Source organism: Corvus kubaryi, unplaced genomic scaffold (assembly GCF_017639235.1).
Source record: "Corvus kubaryi isolate FWS band 111438036 unplaced genomic scaffold, C.kubaryi_AGA036_p1.0 68, whole genome shotgun sequence".
Classification (NCBI taxonomy): domain Eukaryota; kingdom Metazoa; phylum Chordata; class Aves; order Passeriformes; family Corvidae; genus Corvus; species Corvus kubaryi.
In genome coordinates this window covers 7,215,056-7,236,000 of record NW_024582056.1, presented here as the reverse complement: position 1 = coordinate 7,236,000, position 20,945 = coordinate 7,215,056, and the positions used below count along the sequence as shown (strand labels likewise).

Below are 20,945 nucleotides of genomic sequence, written 5' to 3'. Positions count from 1 at the left end.
GATTGATACCAAAGTAATACAGGACAGGACTCATCTCTGGGGTCTGCTAAATTTCTACCAGTATTGCTGTTAAAGCTTGACTTGTTTCACAAATGAACACTTGGGAAGCAATTGTATTCTCTAGGAAAATTTCAGATAGACAACAGAACCATAACTGATTTTAAAACAATACATCTTCCACAGTAAAAATTTGAAAGAATTCCTAAAACTAAGACTCCTGAAAAATAAGATCAAATTTACAAAAGATAAGGCAACAGTAGAGGTCAACAGATAGCTTCCAAAATTGTCTCTGAGATACAATCAACTAAATTTTCAATAGATATTTCACTTTTATCACGGAATGGCGGCACTGAACCACTCCAGCACACAAAACCACCGGACAACAGCTAGAATCACATCAGTCAAGTCATATTAGGGCACTGAGCAATATCAATGTGAAATTAATAGCTACAAGCCAGGTCTGTTCCACATGATAAGGGTGCTTTATTTTTGCGGTGCAGACACAACTTGTAATTCATTATTTCCTGGATCCAAAAGTCCCCACTGAATTTGCGCCAGACAGCACCAAAGCCAAGACTTTAATATGACCTGGAGTCTCTGCTGGCGAGACTTTGGTTCCTTAGACTGCTAAATGCTTGCTCTGATCTGTAGTCAGTCTCCTAAAGGGCAAAGCTTCTGCCTGAAATCACAATTAGAAGCAGCCATTACGACAGACATCTAACACCTACACATAATTTTAATGACAAAATAGTTCTGTAGATTACAGCCTGACTGAGCTTTAAGAAAAAACACCATCCCCTTTCCTCGGACAGCACCCTTAGTGAAGACTCCAAGGTCTGGATAACACAGAGAACACAACACTTTCATTCCGTGCAAATCAATCACCTGCTGAAACACAGAGGATACCTGACTTCATCCTGTGGAAATCCTTCTTCCTCCCTGAACTCCTGGCTGCCTTACCAGAGTACAGGCACAATAATGATGAATTGCAGCAGCCTCACAGACTTTATCTAGGCAGGAGGGAGTTCACAGAGAGACTAGCCAGAGGGGTGGGGGTGAGAGGAGAAAGTGAAAAAATCCCACTCCCCTGTTTCTAGATTTCTCTGTAAGAACTTGAGCAGAACTATGTCAGCTTTGCTACTGTGGCTCAAAAGTGTTGATTTTCCTGGCTTAGAAAAGCCTTTTGTGGAAGATACGTGCAGAGAAAGAAAAGATGAAACAGATAAGAAGATGTAAAAAAGTAATTTTTTGATTTAAACACCAGTTAACTTTTCCCAATGTCTTAGTTTCTTTATATCTGCTCTTTTACTCCAAAAATTAAATCCTCAGTTTTACTCTGGAGAAAATAATCAGAAATTAAAAAGAGATCAGTCGTTCTCTGTTTTATAGGGGGTTTTGAATTAGTTTTCACATATAAATGTGTATATTTTGTCAGAAATAGCAGGACTTACTAAGCTAGATGTTTCTGAAATGGTCCCCATGGTCTTCTGATTTCAGTCATCAGCTCCACAAGTAAAACAAACACCAGGCTTTCCTCACAGATAAGTTTGAAAAATGTGACTAATTTTATTTCTAATATTTATAATCTAGCTGAACTGATTTGAAGAATTCTGCATGCCCATTGTTTGCTTTTTTAAACCAAATTATGCTCAGTGATTCTCATCCAAATGTACTGCTTGGCAGCCTGTACTGAGAGTCAAGGATTCAAGCCAGTAACCTGAAAGAAGTGAAAGGGAAACGCCCTTGCCCGCAATAGGAAAATGCTCTGTGACACCAGGACAGGCAGAGATAAGGCCTGTCAAACCTGGAGACTGCAGCTGCACTGCTGTGTGTGTCATACCCCTGCCTACAACAAATCATTTCACCCCCTGCTTTTCTAGCCATCATTTCTTCACTCATGTGCACCATCAGCTTTGGTAATAACAGTTTATTCAACAGATTTTTGACCTCAGAATTGATGTGCTTCCAGCACAAGGAGCATTAAAATCTGTGCATGTCCTGCCCACGGACCTGGAGCATCAGGTCCCACTCACTAAAAGCCTATTTCAAAGGAAGAAACCCTCTACATTTTTCTCCAGCATGCAGCCAGCTCTAACTGGAACAGGTTTGGGTTGAAACACAGACAAGTTTGACACCTGCTTTGTTTTGAAAGGCATTCCCTTACTGTAGCAGAGTACTTGTTTCCAGATAAACACCATAAAAATACAGGACAATAAAAACAAAGAACATGCCACAACTAACATTTATTTGGGATTTCTACTGTATGATGCTGGCAAGTCAAGGAATATTTGAATAAACCTAAAATAACAGTAAGCATTTCACATGTCCAAAGTTCTCCTGGCCCTTTTCCACACACCCACCCCAAAACTCCAAAAAAAGCCTTTAAAAACGACTGATGCTGCTGGTGGTAGCTTGCTAGAAAAAGAACATGGGTATATTGCAACAATCTCATGGGTATATTCCAACTCAGAAAAGTTCTGCTGCAAACTCCATGCCAGATTTCACTGCAAGCTCAGTAATGACATGCTGGCTCTTTTTACAGTCTGCAGGTCTGAAGTGAAAGCACTGCATTTACCAGCAGCAAGCATTTACACCATTAGCTGATCACTTCAACTCCTGTTACTGCATCTGACCTGCATCACTCATCTTCCAGCCCTGGGTATTTCAGATAAGAGACAGACTGCAAAATTAGCTACTCTCATGCCACAGGTTAAAGTTTCCTGTGCTAAAAATAGTACTGAATACAAGGAGCACTGTAATTTTAGCGGTCTTCTACTCTACCAAAACAGTCAAAGCAGGAGACTCAATAACTGAATGTGAAAATGCTTCTGTATTTATATTCAGCCTGTCACCCAGCTTACTTTACAAGCAAGGGCATCCCAAGGACATTTTTAAGACTGCAATCCATTTAAGAGCTATGAGGCTGTACATTGCTACACATTTGCACTAGTGCTTAAAGATTTCAACCTGGTCAAGACACTGCTGAATTGGATCCATCCACAAAGATGCTGTGGTCATTTTTCAGGTCCTGCTTGACTATATTCAGCAAAGAGCTGAAACTAGCTCCCCACTGCTTTGTTGGGGAAAAGATGCTCAAATTATTCAGACTGGCTCACTGAGATTTCATGCTTTCATCAACAACAATAAAATCACAACTGCAGGGCTATTTAATCTACTTTTTATTAGTTACTGTCTTTGTACTCTTGCATTTCAGAGTAATCTTTTTGATGGGTTTGTATGGACTAAATGCTACCCCTGAGTAAATACACAACAGCCTCTTTGTGAACCTTCCTTTTTAAAGGTATCCATGATTTCTTCTAAAGGAGGCCAGGATTTGCTGCCTCTCTCATAAGAGCCCAGAGGAATGCTAGCTACTCAGAATGACTGCTATTTCTTACACACTGGTTACAATTTCATGGAATAGGAACAGATTGTTAAAGGCACAGGCTTAAATGCTGGAGATACCAAAGTTTTCTAAGGGCATATTTAGAGCTCTGTGATTGCCTAAACTTTCAGCTGAAGTGAGCCCTTGTTTGAATACATTATTCAGGGACTCCATTGAAATGCACAGCAAGTCCCATGGGCTGTTTGTCCCAGAACTGCAGGACCATCCATGTGAGACAGGCAATTAAAAGCATTTGGGAAACAGGAATTTAAGGTTTGAAGCCTTGCTGGCAGGGTCTTAGCACACTGACAGAAGGTGTGACTCGCAGCATGGACCCCAGCTGGAACTTTTCATGGACCCTCCTTTCCACCTGTGAGGAATCTGTTGCCATTTCATCTGAGGTCATCCTCACTAAAGCTTCCAGTCCCTGCAGACTAAACCCCAATCTGGCCTCATTCTCCCCACATTGTGAGTAGTCAGCAGGCTTCTTCTGAAGAAAATCAATCAGGCTGCCTGAGCCACAGGCCTACCATGAAGAAACATGCTGTGAAGTACTAATTGCAGGGACAGCTACCCTTCCTTACCAACCCCATGTCAAGACAACCAACACCAACACTACCATGGTTCATTATGGGTTAAGAAAACTTGTGCACACACCACTCCACATCTGCTGAGGCTACACACAGACCAGCTGCAGGGAGAAACCCTGACCCTCCATGTCATCAAATAACTTACACAGACTGAGACCTCACCCTTTTTTTTTTTTTTTTTTTAATTTTTCCACTGTACTGTCACTCCTCCATGCCAGACTTTTTTATCAACACTTTACAAAATTTTTTTGTTATTTGACAATTTACTGGCAGGCTGGGCATATAAATACACTATTAAATGCTTGAAAGCAATAAAAACGTGTTACCATGGTCCCTCTAACATGGTTTCTTCAGATAATGGTGCTTGGTATTAAGCTTATTCCTGAAAGGTACAAAGTTTCATCAGAGTATAGAAAACTAGGATGGAAACACTTGAGAGAATATGTTTAAGATGAATTTCATCTTGCACAGCCAAAGCCTGACATGGCTGTAAAACCTTGGAGCAATCCATGTAAGAACCTAATCCTGTGTGTTTCTAGTAGCCGGTGTACTGCTACTACAACTAATCTCACCCTTGAAACCCTCCAAGAAGCCAGTTCTCACTGAAATGCTAACACAGGATCACTTCAGCAGTACATCCTCAAATGGTAGCGCAGATAACTTTGATCCACATTATCAGAATTTTCTTTGCTCTCCCTGGTGACACAAAACTGAGCAACCTTTTTTCAGACTACAGCTGCCTGCAGAGGAAGAGAGGATATAGGGTTATTGCCTCCTCTTCTCTAGTGCAGGTTAAGTACAAAGGAGGAGGTGGAAGAATCTCACTTCCAGCTCACGGGTGGAGGGCGCTACCACTGCATTCCACAGAGGGACAAGGGTCACCAACTCTAGAGCACAAGAAAAGTAGAAGAGGATTCTAAATCCAAATCTCACTTTATTCCCAGCTTCAGTCCTGGGCACCCACCTGCTGCTTCTCTAGATCTCATCACATCCTCTCTCTTTAGGACCCCATGCCCAAATACCATTTACATCTCGATATTCTTCCATTTCGAGGCATTGCTTTAAAGAGGATACTTAAAATACGCTGCTATTTCAGAAGTCAGTTTAGTCATTTGTGAGCTAACCTGTGCTGCCCAGCTGTGCGACACAACAATCATGAATCACACCTCTGCAAACTACAAGATTTAGAATAATAAAAGTGTCAGTTGTCTCTAGTTGATTTAAATGTGGAATGTCCTCACTTACTGTATGGCCCCAAGGGCCAGTGACTTCACAGAAACAAAAATCAAAATCAGATTCAAGAAACGTTAAAAAGTTAGCACTTGGTCACACCCCCTTTTCAATACTGAGGCCACCAGCAGCTTCTCTAAGTGCATTTTGCCCCTGCACGCAGTCCATTCTCTCCATATAAGATGCCTACAAAGCACAAGGCTGACGTAATGCTCAGACTTGCTGCTCTGTGCTTTCTCAAGCAAGGAAACGTTTCAGAGCCGTTCTTCTGCCGAAAAAAAGTACGTGGTTTTATAAAATTATCTCCCGAGTAGCCCTTTCTCCTCTTTCTGTAATGAGCCTGTTGTTCGAAAGCCATAATGGGCAATCAGCCAGGCTTAAATCACAGCCAGTATCTGACATGTGCAAATGAGGAACGCCACGAAATATTCAGCCGAGCAGCTTTGTGTTGCTAGGACACCGGAGGTCGGGCAGCACTGAAAGGGCAGATTATTCCCACCCGGCACAGGGCTCCATTCACAGCTGCCTCTGGGCTCTCCTACCCAGCCCTCCCAGAGCATCTCTGCCTCCCAACTCCCTGCACTGGCCCTTGCCACAGTGCCCAGCGTGCAAGCCCCTCTGCACCAAAAATGCCCCAGTGGGCTGCACGTGGCTCTGGCTGATTTGGATCATTTCCAAAGGCTCACTTCAACCTAAGGGAGCCCCGGGTGCTGGGGGGGGGGGGTGCTGCTCCAGAGCTGTGCTGCAGCAGACTTGCAGTGTGTGGTCTGGAGATCTCCTTTAAGTATCAGCAACCCCATAACACTGCATTTAAGACCAATTTTAAGTCTAGAGAGGGGAAATTCAAGTTTACAGAAGTGATGGAGATTCCTGTGACCAGCACAGATGCCCACGTAGCTTACAGCAAGAATTGTGTGATGGCCCACATGAACAGCCCAGCTCAACCCATATAACTGGTCTGTTAATTACTACTACATGTTATATCTCAGTACATCTCAGAAAGTGTCAGTCTAATTTTGGCATTTTTCTTAGAATTTGGTCCTCTGAGCTGCTGTTCTTGTATTCCTATATGTTTTTACATTACATACTCAGGACTTGCTTTGCAGATCTGCAACTGACTAGACAAGACCAGTGAAATGTGTGTATGTGTATGTTTGCAGGGCAGGGGCAGAAAAGGAAGGCAGTTGTTCATTCTTTTGTACATTAATTTCACAGGAAAAGGCAAGAAATAGGTTCTCATTGGGCAGCTTTGTTATAACACAACAGTCCTGTCCCATCCTCCCACTGAGAGTTGGAAAGTCTCATCCTTGAGCTCTTTGATGTTTCTGAGAACCGCATCAAAATCAAATTAGATATTTCTGGTAATTCTGAAATGCCCAGTATAAGTCAAACAAAAAGCTCCTTTACTGATTTCTTCATATTTTATATAAACATAAGATGGAGGAGCTGTGTGGATCACAGCTCTCTGTGCTGCCACAGAGGCCACACACCAGTGAGTCAACATCACCTTGGGCCAGAAGAGCAGGAAGATTCTGTGTCTTCTGCATTGATACTAATTGCATTCAGTAGAGAAAAACCACCATCACTGTCACCTCATTGTGACAGGTTATGCACTGACAAGCATTAATATGACTTTTTTGTTCCAATTCCTATACAACTGTGAAGTAAGAGTAAATTCACTTTGCTTTATTAGCATGGTGGAGGGTTATCCAAAATGAATGGCAATAAACTTTCTTCACATCAATATGGTTATCGAAGTAACTATTAACTGATTTATCTACAAATACATATCTGAAGAGCAAGAGAAAGAATGAGTTATAATAGATCGTAACAGTACATTGAAATCTAACTAATTTAACATTCAACTGCCTTCTGAGTGATTTAATTGTGATGCCACTGCTCATCTCCTCCAAGCCTGCAGAATTCACAGCCATGGATGCTGGTCAACAGCCCTTTGTTTCAGTAAGGTTTCGTTCCACCTTCACTTAGTTACATGAACCACACATTTGGTTGACTCGATCCATTTTTAAGATGAACATGTGGAGAAAAGACCTGCCCTTACTTATGGCCTTACAAGCTGTTGCATCATATTCAAGTAAGAATATGGCTCTTCTTGCCCTAGAAGTGGGCTTTTTTCTACCCCTCTTCCATAATTTCTGATCATGATGAAAAAAGACTGTTGAGACTCCATGACTAGTTAAGTGCATTTTCACTGCTGCCTACCAGCACTCTTTCTCCTGAGACTGGCCAGCTGCATGGAGCACACACAACTGGAAGCAATGGATGTAACAAGTCTTGTTTTCTCTATGCAGATGATTTGTGACTTTAGGCTGGGCAAGCACCATAAGGGAGCTGCACAAATGTCTCTCCTCTTCACAGCTGTGTGACAAGAGGTACTGTGGCTCCAGGCGCTCTGTTACATGCTGGCAGTAATAACTTAAGCAAAGCATTTACATGTGTGCTTAGAGCTCATTGAGGCCAATGAGATGTACATGTCTTGTAAGAACCAGGCTGATTTGAGAGGTGCTATGTTGTACATGCCAGGGGTCACAGGGAAATGGCAATTCTAGATGGCTGAACAGTCATTTCTTCCCTGAGAAACTCCGAGGCTGGCTTAAGTATACAACCCAACATAACCCTTAATGTTTGACTCAGAAGGAGACACTTGAGATAAAATCAGCTTTCCTAAATGCAATTTTGCTTGACATGTGAATTGTTTGCCTACATTAAAAACTTCCTTGAAGCTAATTTAAGCACTACACCACTTCTAATAAAAATCATCATTTCTCCCTTTGAAATACTACTTTTAATTGATGAAGCTGGTCACTGTTTCTTTTTTGGCTAAATATGCACAAATGGTGTGTTTGGCAAGCTGCAGGTGGACAAGCTCATCTTCATCAAGCTGAAGCTGGGGCAGCCATTCATTTGAGAAAGCCAGTATCACAGACATTTATCTGGCTTTCTGAAAGTGGATGTCTTCTCTCAAACCATTTGCATTGTCTCTGCTTCACTACTAAAGGTTTGGAGACCCCTCCAAAGCACCTACTTGCCACATACTTTAAGATTTCTAGATCTATAGAGAGTGTGCTTCAAAAATGCCATGATTGATCTCATCATGTAAACAGTGGAAATAGAAGATAGCAGTATGAGTTTGGTGACAAACTTGCCTTCTCTACACTAGATATTGTATAATGCTCATGGGTGTGTGCCACAGTCCAAGGTGGCTGCCAAACCAAAAAATTTACCAGTGTCCCAAATGATTTACACGGTGCAATGAGCTTCTTGGTAACTTCACAGACCTGAACAGTGTGCGCGCTTGCCTGGTGCTTGGGACCAAGCAACAAAACAAATACTGCCCACAAAGCCTGAGGAACTGTGCTGCTATCACCTCCCAGCAAAGCTCCTGGAAGCAGCACCAGCTGCCCAGCTTGCTGTTGCCTGAACAGAGAATACACATCGGGAATGTGGAGAGGAGACAAACCAATGACAGCAACCTCAAACCTCACCATGTGTCAGCCAAAAACTTCCTGTAGGTTAGACTGACCACCCGTGCGGCTCAGCTGATGTCCTCAAACACGGACTTTACAGCTGCTACATTCCACCTCATACAACTGAAACCACAACCTGACTTCTAAGGACAGCGTTAAGAATGAACCTGCCTTGCTACTGAGATTTATAAACTGCCTAAACCCACCAGAAATGGTAAATTCTGAGTGTAAGACAACAAACATAAAACACTTTGATGTGCTTTCAGTAAGCATTGCATGTTTAATGTTTTATCTGCTGAGGTGACACCAGATGTTCTGAAGTGTACTTAGTCCTTACAAATGCCTCATAGTGAGGTTTCCCTCCTGAAGTGTTCGCTGCATCCTGTGACTAAATTAAGAAAAGTCATATATATGTATGCACATAAACAGATAAATACAGTCCAAGAGAAAAAGGTTTAGTGACTGATCCAAGTTCTACTCTTAAACAACATTAACTTCTGCTCTTGACACAGATTTTGTGTTCAGAGTGTAGCTTTGACAAAGATATGTGATTAGTTGGGACAGCACTCTAACTTTCAGATAATTCCTATCAGTAATTTATCTACCTATCTGTTATGCTTTCATTTCTGTTACAGGTTGTAAATACATTTTTTTGAATAAGCCAACAAATGAGAAACAAAATAAATCTTATCTTTTTTGAAACTAAGCAGATTTAGAAAAAGAAATCCTGAATACATATCATCAATATGAACACAACAAAACCAGCTACATTTTGACCTACCACCACTGCTACCACTTGGAGTTTAAAAGGACATACTTTAATATCGATGAGAGAAGAACAGCTACAAGTTATGGCAACTCTGTTTCCTGGTCCCATAGGCACTTTATCAGATCATATATCCTCCATCTAGATTTGCAAGGCAAATCTACGGCTACAGTTCTTGAGACCAGAATAAAACTCCCATAGACTTCAATGATGCAGGATCAAACCCATTCCCTTCATAACAGGTTCTCTCAAGCAATTTTATCCTAATTTTCTACCCTGTGGCTGAATTCTAATGTTTGCAGAGACAAGAACCTTAAGTGGGAAAGCAAGGCACGAAGTGCAGATCTCAGAAGCAAAGACAATCAGCAGTGAACAGCACTATTTTACCTGCTGTGTTAGAGGGTTATTTCATTGGGGGCAGAAGGGAGAGCTGACAGAGCAAAGAAATTCAAAATATACCAACTGCTATGCTGTCCTTTCCATTACTGCCGCAATCAATTTTTTTCCAGGTATATTCCATTTCCTGTATTTCTATGGCAAAAAATTACTGTTTCAAATGTGCCCCATCAAGTTTCTTCAGTAAAACTACAAAATTAATTTAGACTTCTGGGTTCTGAAGATACCTTGCTGGACTCCCCCCACCCTGAACACACTTGTCCCCAGTATCGCTTTCCTATGTAATCAATGCAAATATACATGCCTTATGCCTTAATAAATGGCAGGAATAGTATAATCCTTAACTTTTCATAGCTGGTTTTCCTGAATCTACACTATAGTCTGATCAACAGAAAGCAGCCCATCACTACAACACAGGTCTTTCCCCCTCTGCACACACAGCTCTACTTCTGCTGACTTTTTCCCAGCTCTGCAAACAATCACCCCTTTAGCTTTCAAACAAAGTGTGATTTATTAAAGCAGACTGCTTGGCAGCAAAGCTCTCCTGGCATTTGAAAATATGATTAGACCAGTAAATTTAGTTCTTTTTTAATAAACTTGATTCTGCATGCATTTACCCTCTTTAAAAGAAAATACAACCCCAGAAACATTTCCAGTATGGCTTGCTCAGCCAAACTCCAGGCACTTTCTATCCTTTTTCTACAAGTCCACTGCAGCTTCAAGTATGCAAGATTAAAATAATTTAAAAACCTGCATGAATTAAACCCCTTACCTCTTAAGATGTTTTCCCCCTTCAGCGTTCGTCCATTGTGAAACACTGAATCTTTAGCAGTTGCAGCTATGCACACACACACACAGACACACACAGAACAGAGCTTTCTTCAGCTCACTGGTATTTCAAGTCTTTCATGTGATATCTTTGGCTGTACTTGCTTAATTCATTCCTGCTGCTGCTCAAAGGAAGTCAAGCCTAGCGAGGGCTGGCTCTACAGCAATCACTGAAGATATTCCTGACTAACAGGACACGAGGGCTAATCTCACCTTATAGGCAGCAAGAATGTAAATATATTTTCACAGCCAACAAATTCCTAAACCTTAAGAGATAAAATGCACAGAATGCCCTAAGACATAGTTTAGCAAGGAAGAGACTTGTGAACTTTAAAGTTTTTGCTAAAGAACAATACTCTGTACCCCAGTGATGCTTTTGGAGCTCTGAGGATGTCTATTTATCATGGACTGTGCATGTTCCCTTGGAGTAGTTACCATGAGAACACAGCAAACAGGGTTTGAATGTAAATTGCCATCTAGAGATGGGGGGACTTTTTTTTTGTAGTAGTAGTTAAAGAAGAAAACTTCCAGAGCTTGAGGAAGTACACAGTTTTTCAACGCATGCATTTGCATGACAATGTTTGCAATTCAAATGCTTGGTAGAGCCCACAAGAAGGAAGAAAAGCCAAGTTCTTTGCTGGTATTTAAAAAAGCAAATACTTCACACTTGGGATCAGTAGTTGCAGTTCCACAAACGCCTATCCACACCACACAGTCACAGATAAAGGATTTCATAAACCACAAAAAAATCCATCAGGTGGCACAACATGCAGAATTATTGTAGTGCCTGAAGTCAGCTGCAGGCAGTAAGATCCTCTGCTGCTGGCAGATCAGTTGCTGCAGCAGTCAAAATCTTTCTCACTTCTAGATATTACATTGAACTACACAGCAAATGTTGCACATTAAAAATATCCCATCCCCGGGCATTTGATTTTTCCACAGAATTGTTCTGGTACTCTGACCACCTCCTTCCAAGTCCCTCCCGAAGCAGCAATTGCTCCTCATGTGTCCCTCCATCTTGCTTACATACTGCCACAGTTACTCTCCAAGATCCAAAAACTGCTCCTACCACTTGTGGACACAGTCCTACCAAACGGTATGTGCTGCAAAACACGCAAAACTCTGTTTGCCTGCTCTGCCCGGAGTTGGATGCAACCTTTACAGCAGTGTCTGCTCCCTCGCCTGCAGCATCCCATCTCAGCTCTCAGTCCCTAGCCTCAAACAGCTCAATTTTAAACTCCTTAACCACGGTCACTGAAAGACAAACCCTAATACACTTAGCAAAGGAATGGCTCGTCAGCCCTGCTTAGCAAACAACAAACCTTGATGAGGAAGAAGAACATGCCTGTCTGGGTGACTGCCCGGAGAGTGGAATGACCTACTTCAGCCCAGCAAGCGGGGACACTGAGATGGGGACAAAGGGACAACCCAGTGGCTCTGTCAGGCAGCATAAACAGCCTGCACCGCAGCAGTGATGGGAGTGATCTTTCAGAGAGGACACTGAAGAGAGGCATGGCTTACACGTAGCACAGAACACCTTGCAGGAATCATCTTGTTCTTTCAGACAGGGATTCAGATTCACACGTAACATTACTGCCAGCACTCTGTGAGCAGGAGCGATTGCTTTCCTCACACCCACTCTCCTTATCACTTTTACCTAAGGAGTGAGTCTTCCAGTGCCTGACCTAATTACTCAAGTGATGTGTCAGAAAATGATGTAGCTGGGACATACTCCACAAGTCTTGATTTGAAGCTGTGTAATTCCGCAAAACCCAAGGCGACAAGATCCAGGTAGCTGAATTAAGTGGCGCTGGCCAGGCATGACACCACACCTTCCGACTGTGCCTTCCTGGTTATGAATAATAAAGCCTTATGAATTAGTTAAAGGGCTAGGGATAAATAGTTTGCAACTGGCCCCCAACCTGTGAGACCAGGCCAACATGCTGTGTTTTTGGGAAATGGTTGCTTTTCTCCCAAATGATGAGCCTGAGCAGCAGTTCCCTGAGTCTGACCCAAGCTGCCTGAACAAGACCAATCTGTGCTCGGTCTGTGGCTCTGTTTCCTCCAGAAGCAATGACTGCAATAATTGGCAGCCAGAAAGTCTTCTTAAACCAAGTATTTATTGAGAACAACTGAGATTAAAGACAGATTTTTAAAAAAGGCAATAAGGATCTCTAATATATGAGCTGCTTATACAGCTGTAAATGAATATTGCTAGACCATAACTTTCTACACCTGGGCTATATTATCTATTCCCTTTACTTTCAAATTATGACAGAGTAACTATTAACATGATCAGGCTATCTATTACCTTTTTCTTAGGGACAGCAAGTCAAATTTGCCCTGTGATCTGCTAGCTCCCAGTACCAGACACCACTGCAGCTCTGCTGAGGAAGAGCTACCCCAGGGCTCGGCCACTGACTAAACCATAGAGACACCTCCATTTAGGGCCTAACACTTTTTAGCTTTTAACTGCTGGGCTCAGGATCTTTAAAAACTCACAAAGGCATCTGCTCCCCTGTAGGGAGACCCAGAGTCTGCTGAATGTTACTGTGTAAAGCAAATGCTTGGTATACAACTCCAGTAGGATAGGCACAGAAGTTTGGAACTACACCACCTTATTATGGATAATTTTTTTTAAAATAAAGACTTCTGAAAGTAAAGTTATGCAGATGCTTAGCAATCCTGTGGCTCAAGTACAGCAGAATATCCTTGAAGTTCAGAGTTTCTCTCCCTGAATCTTCCAAAGTTATGTGTCAATGCTGTTCTCAATGCAGTACCATTAGACTTTCACTCTTCTTATCCGTATTTCTGCAAAAAAAAAAAATCTCCCTAGAAGGCAAACCCAGTAATTCATACAGTCAAGTCTCAATATGACAAAACTGCAATTCCAGCTTGACAACCAGCTCACCTACTGCACTCCCTGCACTTGTACCTGCTCCACACCCTGCACACAATCACCCTGCACACAATCACCCTGCAGATGGGGTCAAGCTCTGCTATCACTGTTCCTTTGCTCTGCATTCCTGAGCTGTACTTCTACCTGGTGTTTAGGTTGGTATCATGCTTTACTTACATTTGTAATGATTCAGAGCTATTTTAATAACACAGCTTCAATTCAGGTGCCAAGCAAAATAGGTTTGTATCTTATTTCATATTAGAGGACAAACTGCTTGCTATTTCAGGGTGTCTCATGGCTATTAATGACCTATGCCTCCAAGTACACTGCAGGTGCCAACAGCTATACCTTGACGCCTTCAAATGGCTCTGTCCCCAGAAGCAATGTTAACAATCTTATTGCCTTGATACTAATTGTCTCAGAATGAATATGGGGCATGACAGGACTCTAAGCAGCAGTAGACTTCACAGAATCTATTACAGACTTTTTTACTACCAGTCTTCCTTTGAACTGCAAAGTTATTACCAGTTTCATTTCTCCTGTTGCTCCCTGTAGCCCCTACCCTGCAGTAGGTTTAAAATACAGGTTTAATTTTGTCTCACTTATTTACCTGACCTAATTAAATTTTAAGATTAAAAAAAAAGTTAATATAAAAACCTGAAGATAAAAACCACAATTGTCCTTTTAGAGATTATTACAAGCTCTGAGAGAAGGCAGCTTTTATCTTGACAGTGACAAGACTATCACTACAACAGAGGAATGAGACAGACAATAAATGAGTGGACAAGGAGGTAAGTGGAGACCCTGCAACCCTCTTGCCCGGTAGCACACACCAACACAAGTTTCCTATCAAAACAATATAAAAAGTGAAATTTTTGTCTACATCAAATACTTCATGTGAACTCTAATTAAGCCAGGATTTTGTCTGTCAGGGCCAAACTGGCCTTAGATCTGTAACCAAAGAGAAGTGCATGCACCTATTTATGTGCAGGAGAGAACAGCCACATCTGAACCTGTTGAAGTCTCAAGAACAGGGAATTACAAAAACAGGCTGTAATAACTGAGGTTTTGAGAGACCAGCACAGCTGAGGCCCTGCAGAGTTTTGAGGTGGGGCCACTTGCTATGATTATACCAGTACTGTGTCACCGGAAATTATGCCAATATATTTTCAAGAAATATCCTAAATGGAAAAGGAAACTTGAGAAAGCACTTGAGCCAAGCTGCCCAAGGCTGGCTGCTTCTGGGCAACAGGAAAATTTCTGCCTCTGAAACAGCTTGAATAGGAAGTTTAGATCTTAAATTTACTCTGATCCATCTCCTGAATGGCACCAAGGCTTAGCAACTTTATTAATAGCAGCAAGCTGGAAGAAACATTCAGCTGATGATTGTAGCAATGGCTGCAGCTTATTTTAAAAAGATGGGCTTTTTTGTTGTTGTTGGTTTGGTTTTGTTGTTGTTGGGTTTTTTTGTCATGATGTTTACTTTTTAATTTAAGGTACATGAAGAAAAGGAGACAGAGATCAGAAAAGGCAAGGTTGCAGGGAGGAATCATTATTAAATAGAACAGGAGACAGGAGAAGAAACATGAAACCAAGAAATAGAGAAAGATGTGCTAAAGTTCAAAGGGATGAAATGATAAATAGTTCTGCCAGCTGCAGTGAAGATAAGGGGAGCTGAGGAGAAAGACACTTCATTAGCAGAAAATACTCATTAAGCATACCAAGTGGAAAAGTTTCCATGTTATGGATAGTTCAGAACAGATTGGAAATTGTGAAAACAGATACCCTGATTGTTTGGGGGTCTCCCAAAGATTAATGGGTCCTCTGTCCTTCTGTCTGAGGCCTGTCTGCCGAAATGTCTTGTGACAAAAGGTCGCATACTCTGTGCACTCCCTTTAGGAAATTGCACTAATGAGTGTAGAACCTGCTTTCATATGTAAATGTTCAATGGTTTACTGCTTATGCTGAATTGTTTTTGCCTGCCACTGCAACATATTTAAAAACCGAACTTTTGAAAAATTAGAACAATCAAATAATTACTGTAAACTATCACATCTGCTACCAACATGAATACACTTCAATATCTAGAACAGCAGAGAAAGTAGTCTGCTATACATTTTGCTTTTCAAAGGCTTGAATTTGACTTCTATTTGCTTAGCTTCATTCACCTACAGAATTCAAACACACTTCTTAAGTCCCCCAGCTCCTCCCCTCCAGTTACAAGGGATGTTCACCAATAGGTGTGTCCCCTACTTGTACCCAATCCAGAGAGGAACAAGCACATGGAGAGGCTTTGCTCCCAACAACACAATTTCAGCTCTCTCCTTGACGAACCTCTCTGGTCCAGCTCTCCTTTAATGCTGTGTATTTCGAAAAAGCAATAAAACACCCCTTTCTTCCACATGGTTAGGTATTTGGCAAGCACTGTTTAAGTACTTTCTGAGTGACATTTATCATTCCATATCACCATGACTGCAGATGGAAAACACAGAGGAAACTGCTTAGTGAAGACCTTTACTGTCTTTCCATCTGAGTAAGTCCACTTCAGAGGCTCATCTGACTGTTTCAAGCAGTTTTTTTTTCTAACCAGCCCTGCACAGCGAGTCACGTATGTGGTGATCCCTGGTAATCCATGCACAGCTCATGTGTCTCTCAGCTGTGCTGGCTCACTGCTGTGCAAACTGAGTGACCTTATTTTCCTCTGTCCAACTGAAAAGAAGCAAAAAGTTGTATGAGAGGATAAACTACAAACTGCTCAATGTGATGTGCACCTACAGAATCCAGCAAAGGTACACAGCAGTGAAATGCTGTTCTTGTGCCTGCACTGCTGCAAAAGGAGAGACACCAACAACATCACAAAATCAGCACTAAAAATCGCTGTGTCTGTACAATGTGGAGTGAGGGACAGAGAGCAGTGTACAGCAGGCAAAACTACCAACAGTGAATCCCAAAAGTACATTTTGATAACAATTCCCTGGATGAAGAATGCCATTGACAAGCATTATATATGGCTTTCCTTCTCATTTTCAGTCAAGTCTTCAACTGAGTCAGCTACAGCAGAGAAACTGACACATGACTCTTGTTCTTCAAACAGTATTTCTTATTTAGTAAAGCCACTGACTCAAGCCAAATTTGCAATCAAATAAAGGCAAATGGAAAACAAGTACAAACATTTTTGTATAAGATTTTAGAGAGATTTTTAATGTACATTGAAAGGGATTTTCTACAGAAATTTCCCCATCTGTTCCTGCATGCACTCCTGCAATTAGAGGTGGTCCCCTGAGACTGAGGCTGTCTCAAGCTTCTTCTCCTTGCACAGCTGCTAATTCTGTGAGAACTTTGTTTCAATGGTAGTAAAATATATGCGGAGATACAGTAACACATGCCAAGTTTGTCAGGGATGAAGCATTTTAGTGGGAAAAGACTGGAAGAACAAGGAACATAGGAGTGTGAACCCAGTGTTTTCCTTGCTATGGAAATACAACAAGTGCCTGCTTCTTGCATCAATCATGGCATATCCTTGTAGCGTTGCTACTGTGGAGATAAGCCTTATTAGTCAGGTACAAAAGGACAGATAAGGAAAATGTGTGAGTTTCTTACTGAAATCCTTCTACTCCAGTGGCATCAGGCAGGCTTTATAGCGGTCATGGGGATTCTAGACAGAAACAGGAGCAGGGAAGCAAACAAGCTTTTTAAAACTGCCCTCCTTCCATGATCAGGGACTTTGCTAAACACACAAGCTCACAAACTCCAGCTACTAGCCAAGGCTCTGTCATCCATGTGCATTCAGCTGCCTGGTGGCTTCACATCTCAGAGTACCAAACACCTCAAGACACAGAAAGTTGTTCTTATTTGCTTCCAGGCTGCTCCCTCTTGCTAAGGTGCCCAAAATCTGCATGTTATTTAGCACATCACAAATAGCAGTGCAAAAGTAGAGTTAACAGTCAGCAACTGAGAACATGTAAAGCCAAGGATGTACCGTCCAGGAAGCACTAAAACCTACAATGAAATCCACACATTTGTTTTGTTAGCATCCTGATTAACCAGACAGCCCAGAAAAATGGAACATGGTAATATGGATTTATAGTTAAGTCACCAATCTCTCAGTGTCCATGTGAAAACCATAAATCAGATTCTCCAGCACCTCTGCCCGTTGTATTTTTGACAAAAGCAGACCATGCCTCAATAACAATCTGTTATGCCCAAAACAGATGTGCAAAACACCAGGATATCAGAACCAGGCTAACAATATTAATTTCAATGACTACTGTACCATTACCACTTCATTTCTAGAGAGCCCTCCAACATACTTAGGCAAATCTTGACACTGCCTTTCATTACCTGTAACTCAAAAGACAAATTGATATTGTAAGCCTTAGTCCCCAAGCCTAATTTAAAAACAAAATTCTGTAACAGAACAAAACATCCAGCATGTACAAATCTAGGTATCTTCATAAATTGAAAGACTAAGAGTCTGATGACAGTCATTCACACCAGTTTTGCTATATGCATGTGAACCACTGCCTCTAGTGACTTAAAACAAACTTTGACATTTTGATATTTTCTTCCTGAAAAGGGTCTCACAGAGCTGTCACACAAGAAGTGCAGCCTTCTACCTTCTGTTTGTAACCATCCTTAGAACCAGTCATTTATCAGAATTGTGAGCAATGACTATTAAAGAGGTACATAGGCCACATGCAAAACAAAATAAATACTAAACCCCTTCCCAGTGCCTTCCCCTTGCAGAGCCTTCTACAAAATCAGTGAAGAACGGTCTCCTTCACACAGTGATAAATAACCAGACAGGCAGCAAAAGATTAGGCCCGAGATGTACAGAAAAGATGGACACCATTTAAAATCTTACCTTCTGCCCGTTGGGTTTGATGCACCGAACAAAAAAAGGATTTGAAGAACTCAGCGTTGCCATTAAAGAATGAAGTGATTCCTGAAATACAGGTAGAGAGAAGAGAGCACTTCACAAGCTGGATTTCTGTACAAGCAACATAACCCTAGACAAGAGCTCCTGCAGCTCAGCACTGCAGAGAGCATCTAACTGCAACACCTAGTGGTGCACACCAGAAGTTACTGCACCGTGGAAGCTCTTGCTTCCAAACAGATGGGGTCAATATCTGTGTGTTTGTTTCTTCCACTGGCTCTTCTGATCAACACTAGCATCATTGTTTTACAATGAACAAGATTCACAGATTGATACAAAGAAAACTGTTCACAAGGAAACACCAAGTTGCTGTTTCAGGGATCTTTCAAATGACTGCTTAAGACTTAGGATCCACATTCCCAAACTGCTAAACTTGAGCAAGTCAAAAGGAAGGATAAGGGGTCTATGGCAAAACCCACCAACTCAGATTTCCTCTTTTCATTTCAACCACTCCAAACCCACTCATTTTCCATCTTCCCTGAAGAAAACAGGTTTTTTCTTAGCTTTAGAACTCTGAATGATCCAATGCACATTAGACTATCAGTTGTCTGAACCTCAGCCTGAAGATAAAAATCACAAAATCCCTCAGTCCTTTTATGATTATTACTTTAATTACACATCCGCCCCTTTTCCGCCTGAGCCATCATTCCATATCTTATTCCAACTTGCCTCATTCTGTATCATTAAGTAGGATGAACCCTTTTAAACTGAAGTCTTGCATTTACTTTGCAGAGATACAAATGATTGTCCAGGAGAGGAGCTCAGGCTCTGAAGAGCTCACAAAGTCAGCAATGGTAATGTTACACCCCTCAGAGGTGGCACTTTGTGCCAGGCAGCAGAGAGAATACAGAGCAGGCTGCCAAGGAGACAGAAACTGCACCTTTAAAGGAGCAACACTGTGTGTCCTGCCATATGTCTTGGAGCAAAACTGTCAATGTCAGTCTGTTATAACAAATTCTTGCTTTAATCTGCAGACCAAGCACTTACGTGGTGATTGAGCATGCAGTGATAAAGGCAGCAGGCAGAGTTATGGCTGTGCACAGGAGCTGGAGCAGGGCAAAGGGAGCAAACGGTGAAATGACTGGGAACATAAATGATAGTTCTTGGTTCACTTGCCTTTGCCAGCCTATGGACCAGGGAGTCGGGCAGCAAATGTTAAACAGAACATACAAAGACAAAAATCTTTGTGTAAAGACAAATATTTACAGCTTCGAAAAGTAAAGGCTTCATCCGTATTAAACCCGTGTGAACATTACACCCATGGACAATTCTCTCATTCCAGGCTCCTACTTACAGATATTGGAAAAGTTGGTCAGTCTAAACAAAGATGATTTAAACTATTTTCACTTTCACCTGTGGTACAGCCAGCCAGATTCTGCACAGTGCTGCAAGCCTCTAAGTCACTGTCAGGTGATGAGCTCATTTGGATTTTGCCCTGCTGTAATCAACAGGCTGAAACAGATGGTATCTAAGCTCTGCTATTCTGCATGCACCCCCAGGCCTGCATTAGGCAGGTCATCAAATGAAAAGAAGAGTCAACCAATTTATCATGAGAATAAAACTGTGAAGGCAAAGTTCTTATCTTCAGTTGAAATAAGATGGACTAATCCCTGTAAGGCTTTAAAACATGTAAAAAATACCCAACCTAATTCTCTGGGGAAGGCATGATGTGAAGGTCAACCTCTTGTAAAGCAGCCCAGCTGGTTAATGGTCAGTTACTGCAGCATGAGATAAGAGGCAATAATGTTTTGATTTCATGTTTTATCACCCTTATGTTTTCCAGGGCCCCTGACAGAGAACAGAAGGAATACTACACTTTGTTCTACCTTGCCAAATGGGTGCAAAAATATGGTCTGTTTTTGTAAGGTTAACATCTTAAAGGTCTACTTTGCACATATACAAATGACTAAGAGAAAACAGTACGTTCTGCTACCCCAGAGAACTAGCAAATGACACCATCTCGTGACAAGAAATGCGTACTTCTCAGATGAGTTATGGTAGCACAAAGCAAGCTGTCTCGAAAATACATTAGTGTTTTTTAATAAAAGACATTGTGTGTGCCCCAGCATACACTCCTTGCTGTTCTGTCCAACACTTACCAATAGTCTATTAGGATAACATCTGCCCTTAAGGGGTTTGAGTCTGCTCTTTTTTAAAAAAGTGAATGAACTCTGCAAATGTATATTAATTCAAGCACAATGAAAGGCAACTAATCCAGACTTGTACTCATGCAATTTAGGAGATGTTTCATGCCAATCTTTCTCTTTTAAATAATTTGCAGATAGACTTTATGCTAGATTTCAATTTGGTGCCATTTCTGATGAGAGGCTATAAAGCCTCATAAGAAGGTGTTTAACAAGAATGCCTTCCAAACTTTAAGTTAAAGCAAGGCAACACCTTAATGAGGTATTTATTTAGCACTTATTT

At 41.5% G+C, this 20,945-nt stretch overlaps 1 protein-coding gene across 1 annotated transcript in view; it reads right to left on the bottom strand.

Annotated features, from left to right (window-relative positions):
• The window catches only part of MYO10 (myosin X), a 162,435-nt gene that overhangs the window by 33,419 nt on the left and 108,071 nt on the right, over positions 1 to 20,945 (bottom strand). Inside the window, exon 19 of the mRNA XM_042048727.1 lies at positions 18,447 to 18,527. Within this exon, the coding sequence (XP_041904661.1) occupies positions 18,447 to 18,527 (81 nt within the window). The remainder of the gene's footprint in view (positions 1 to 18,446; positions 18,528 to 20,945) is intronic.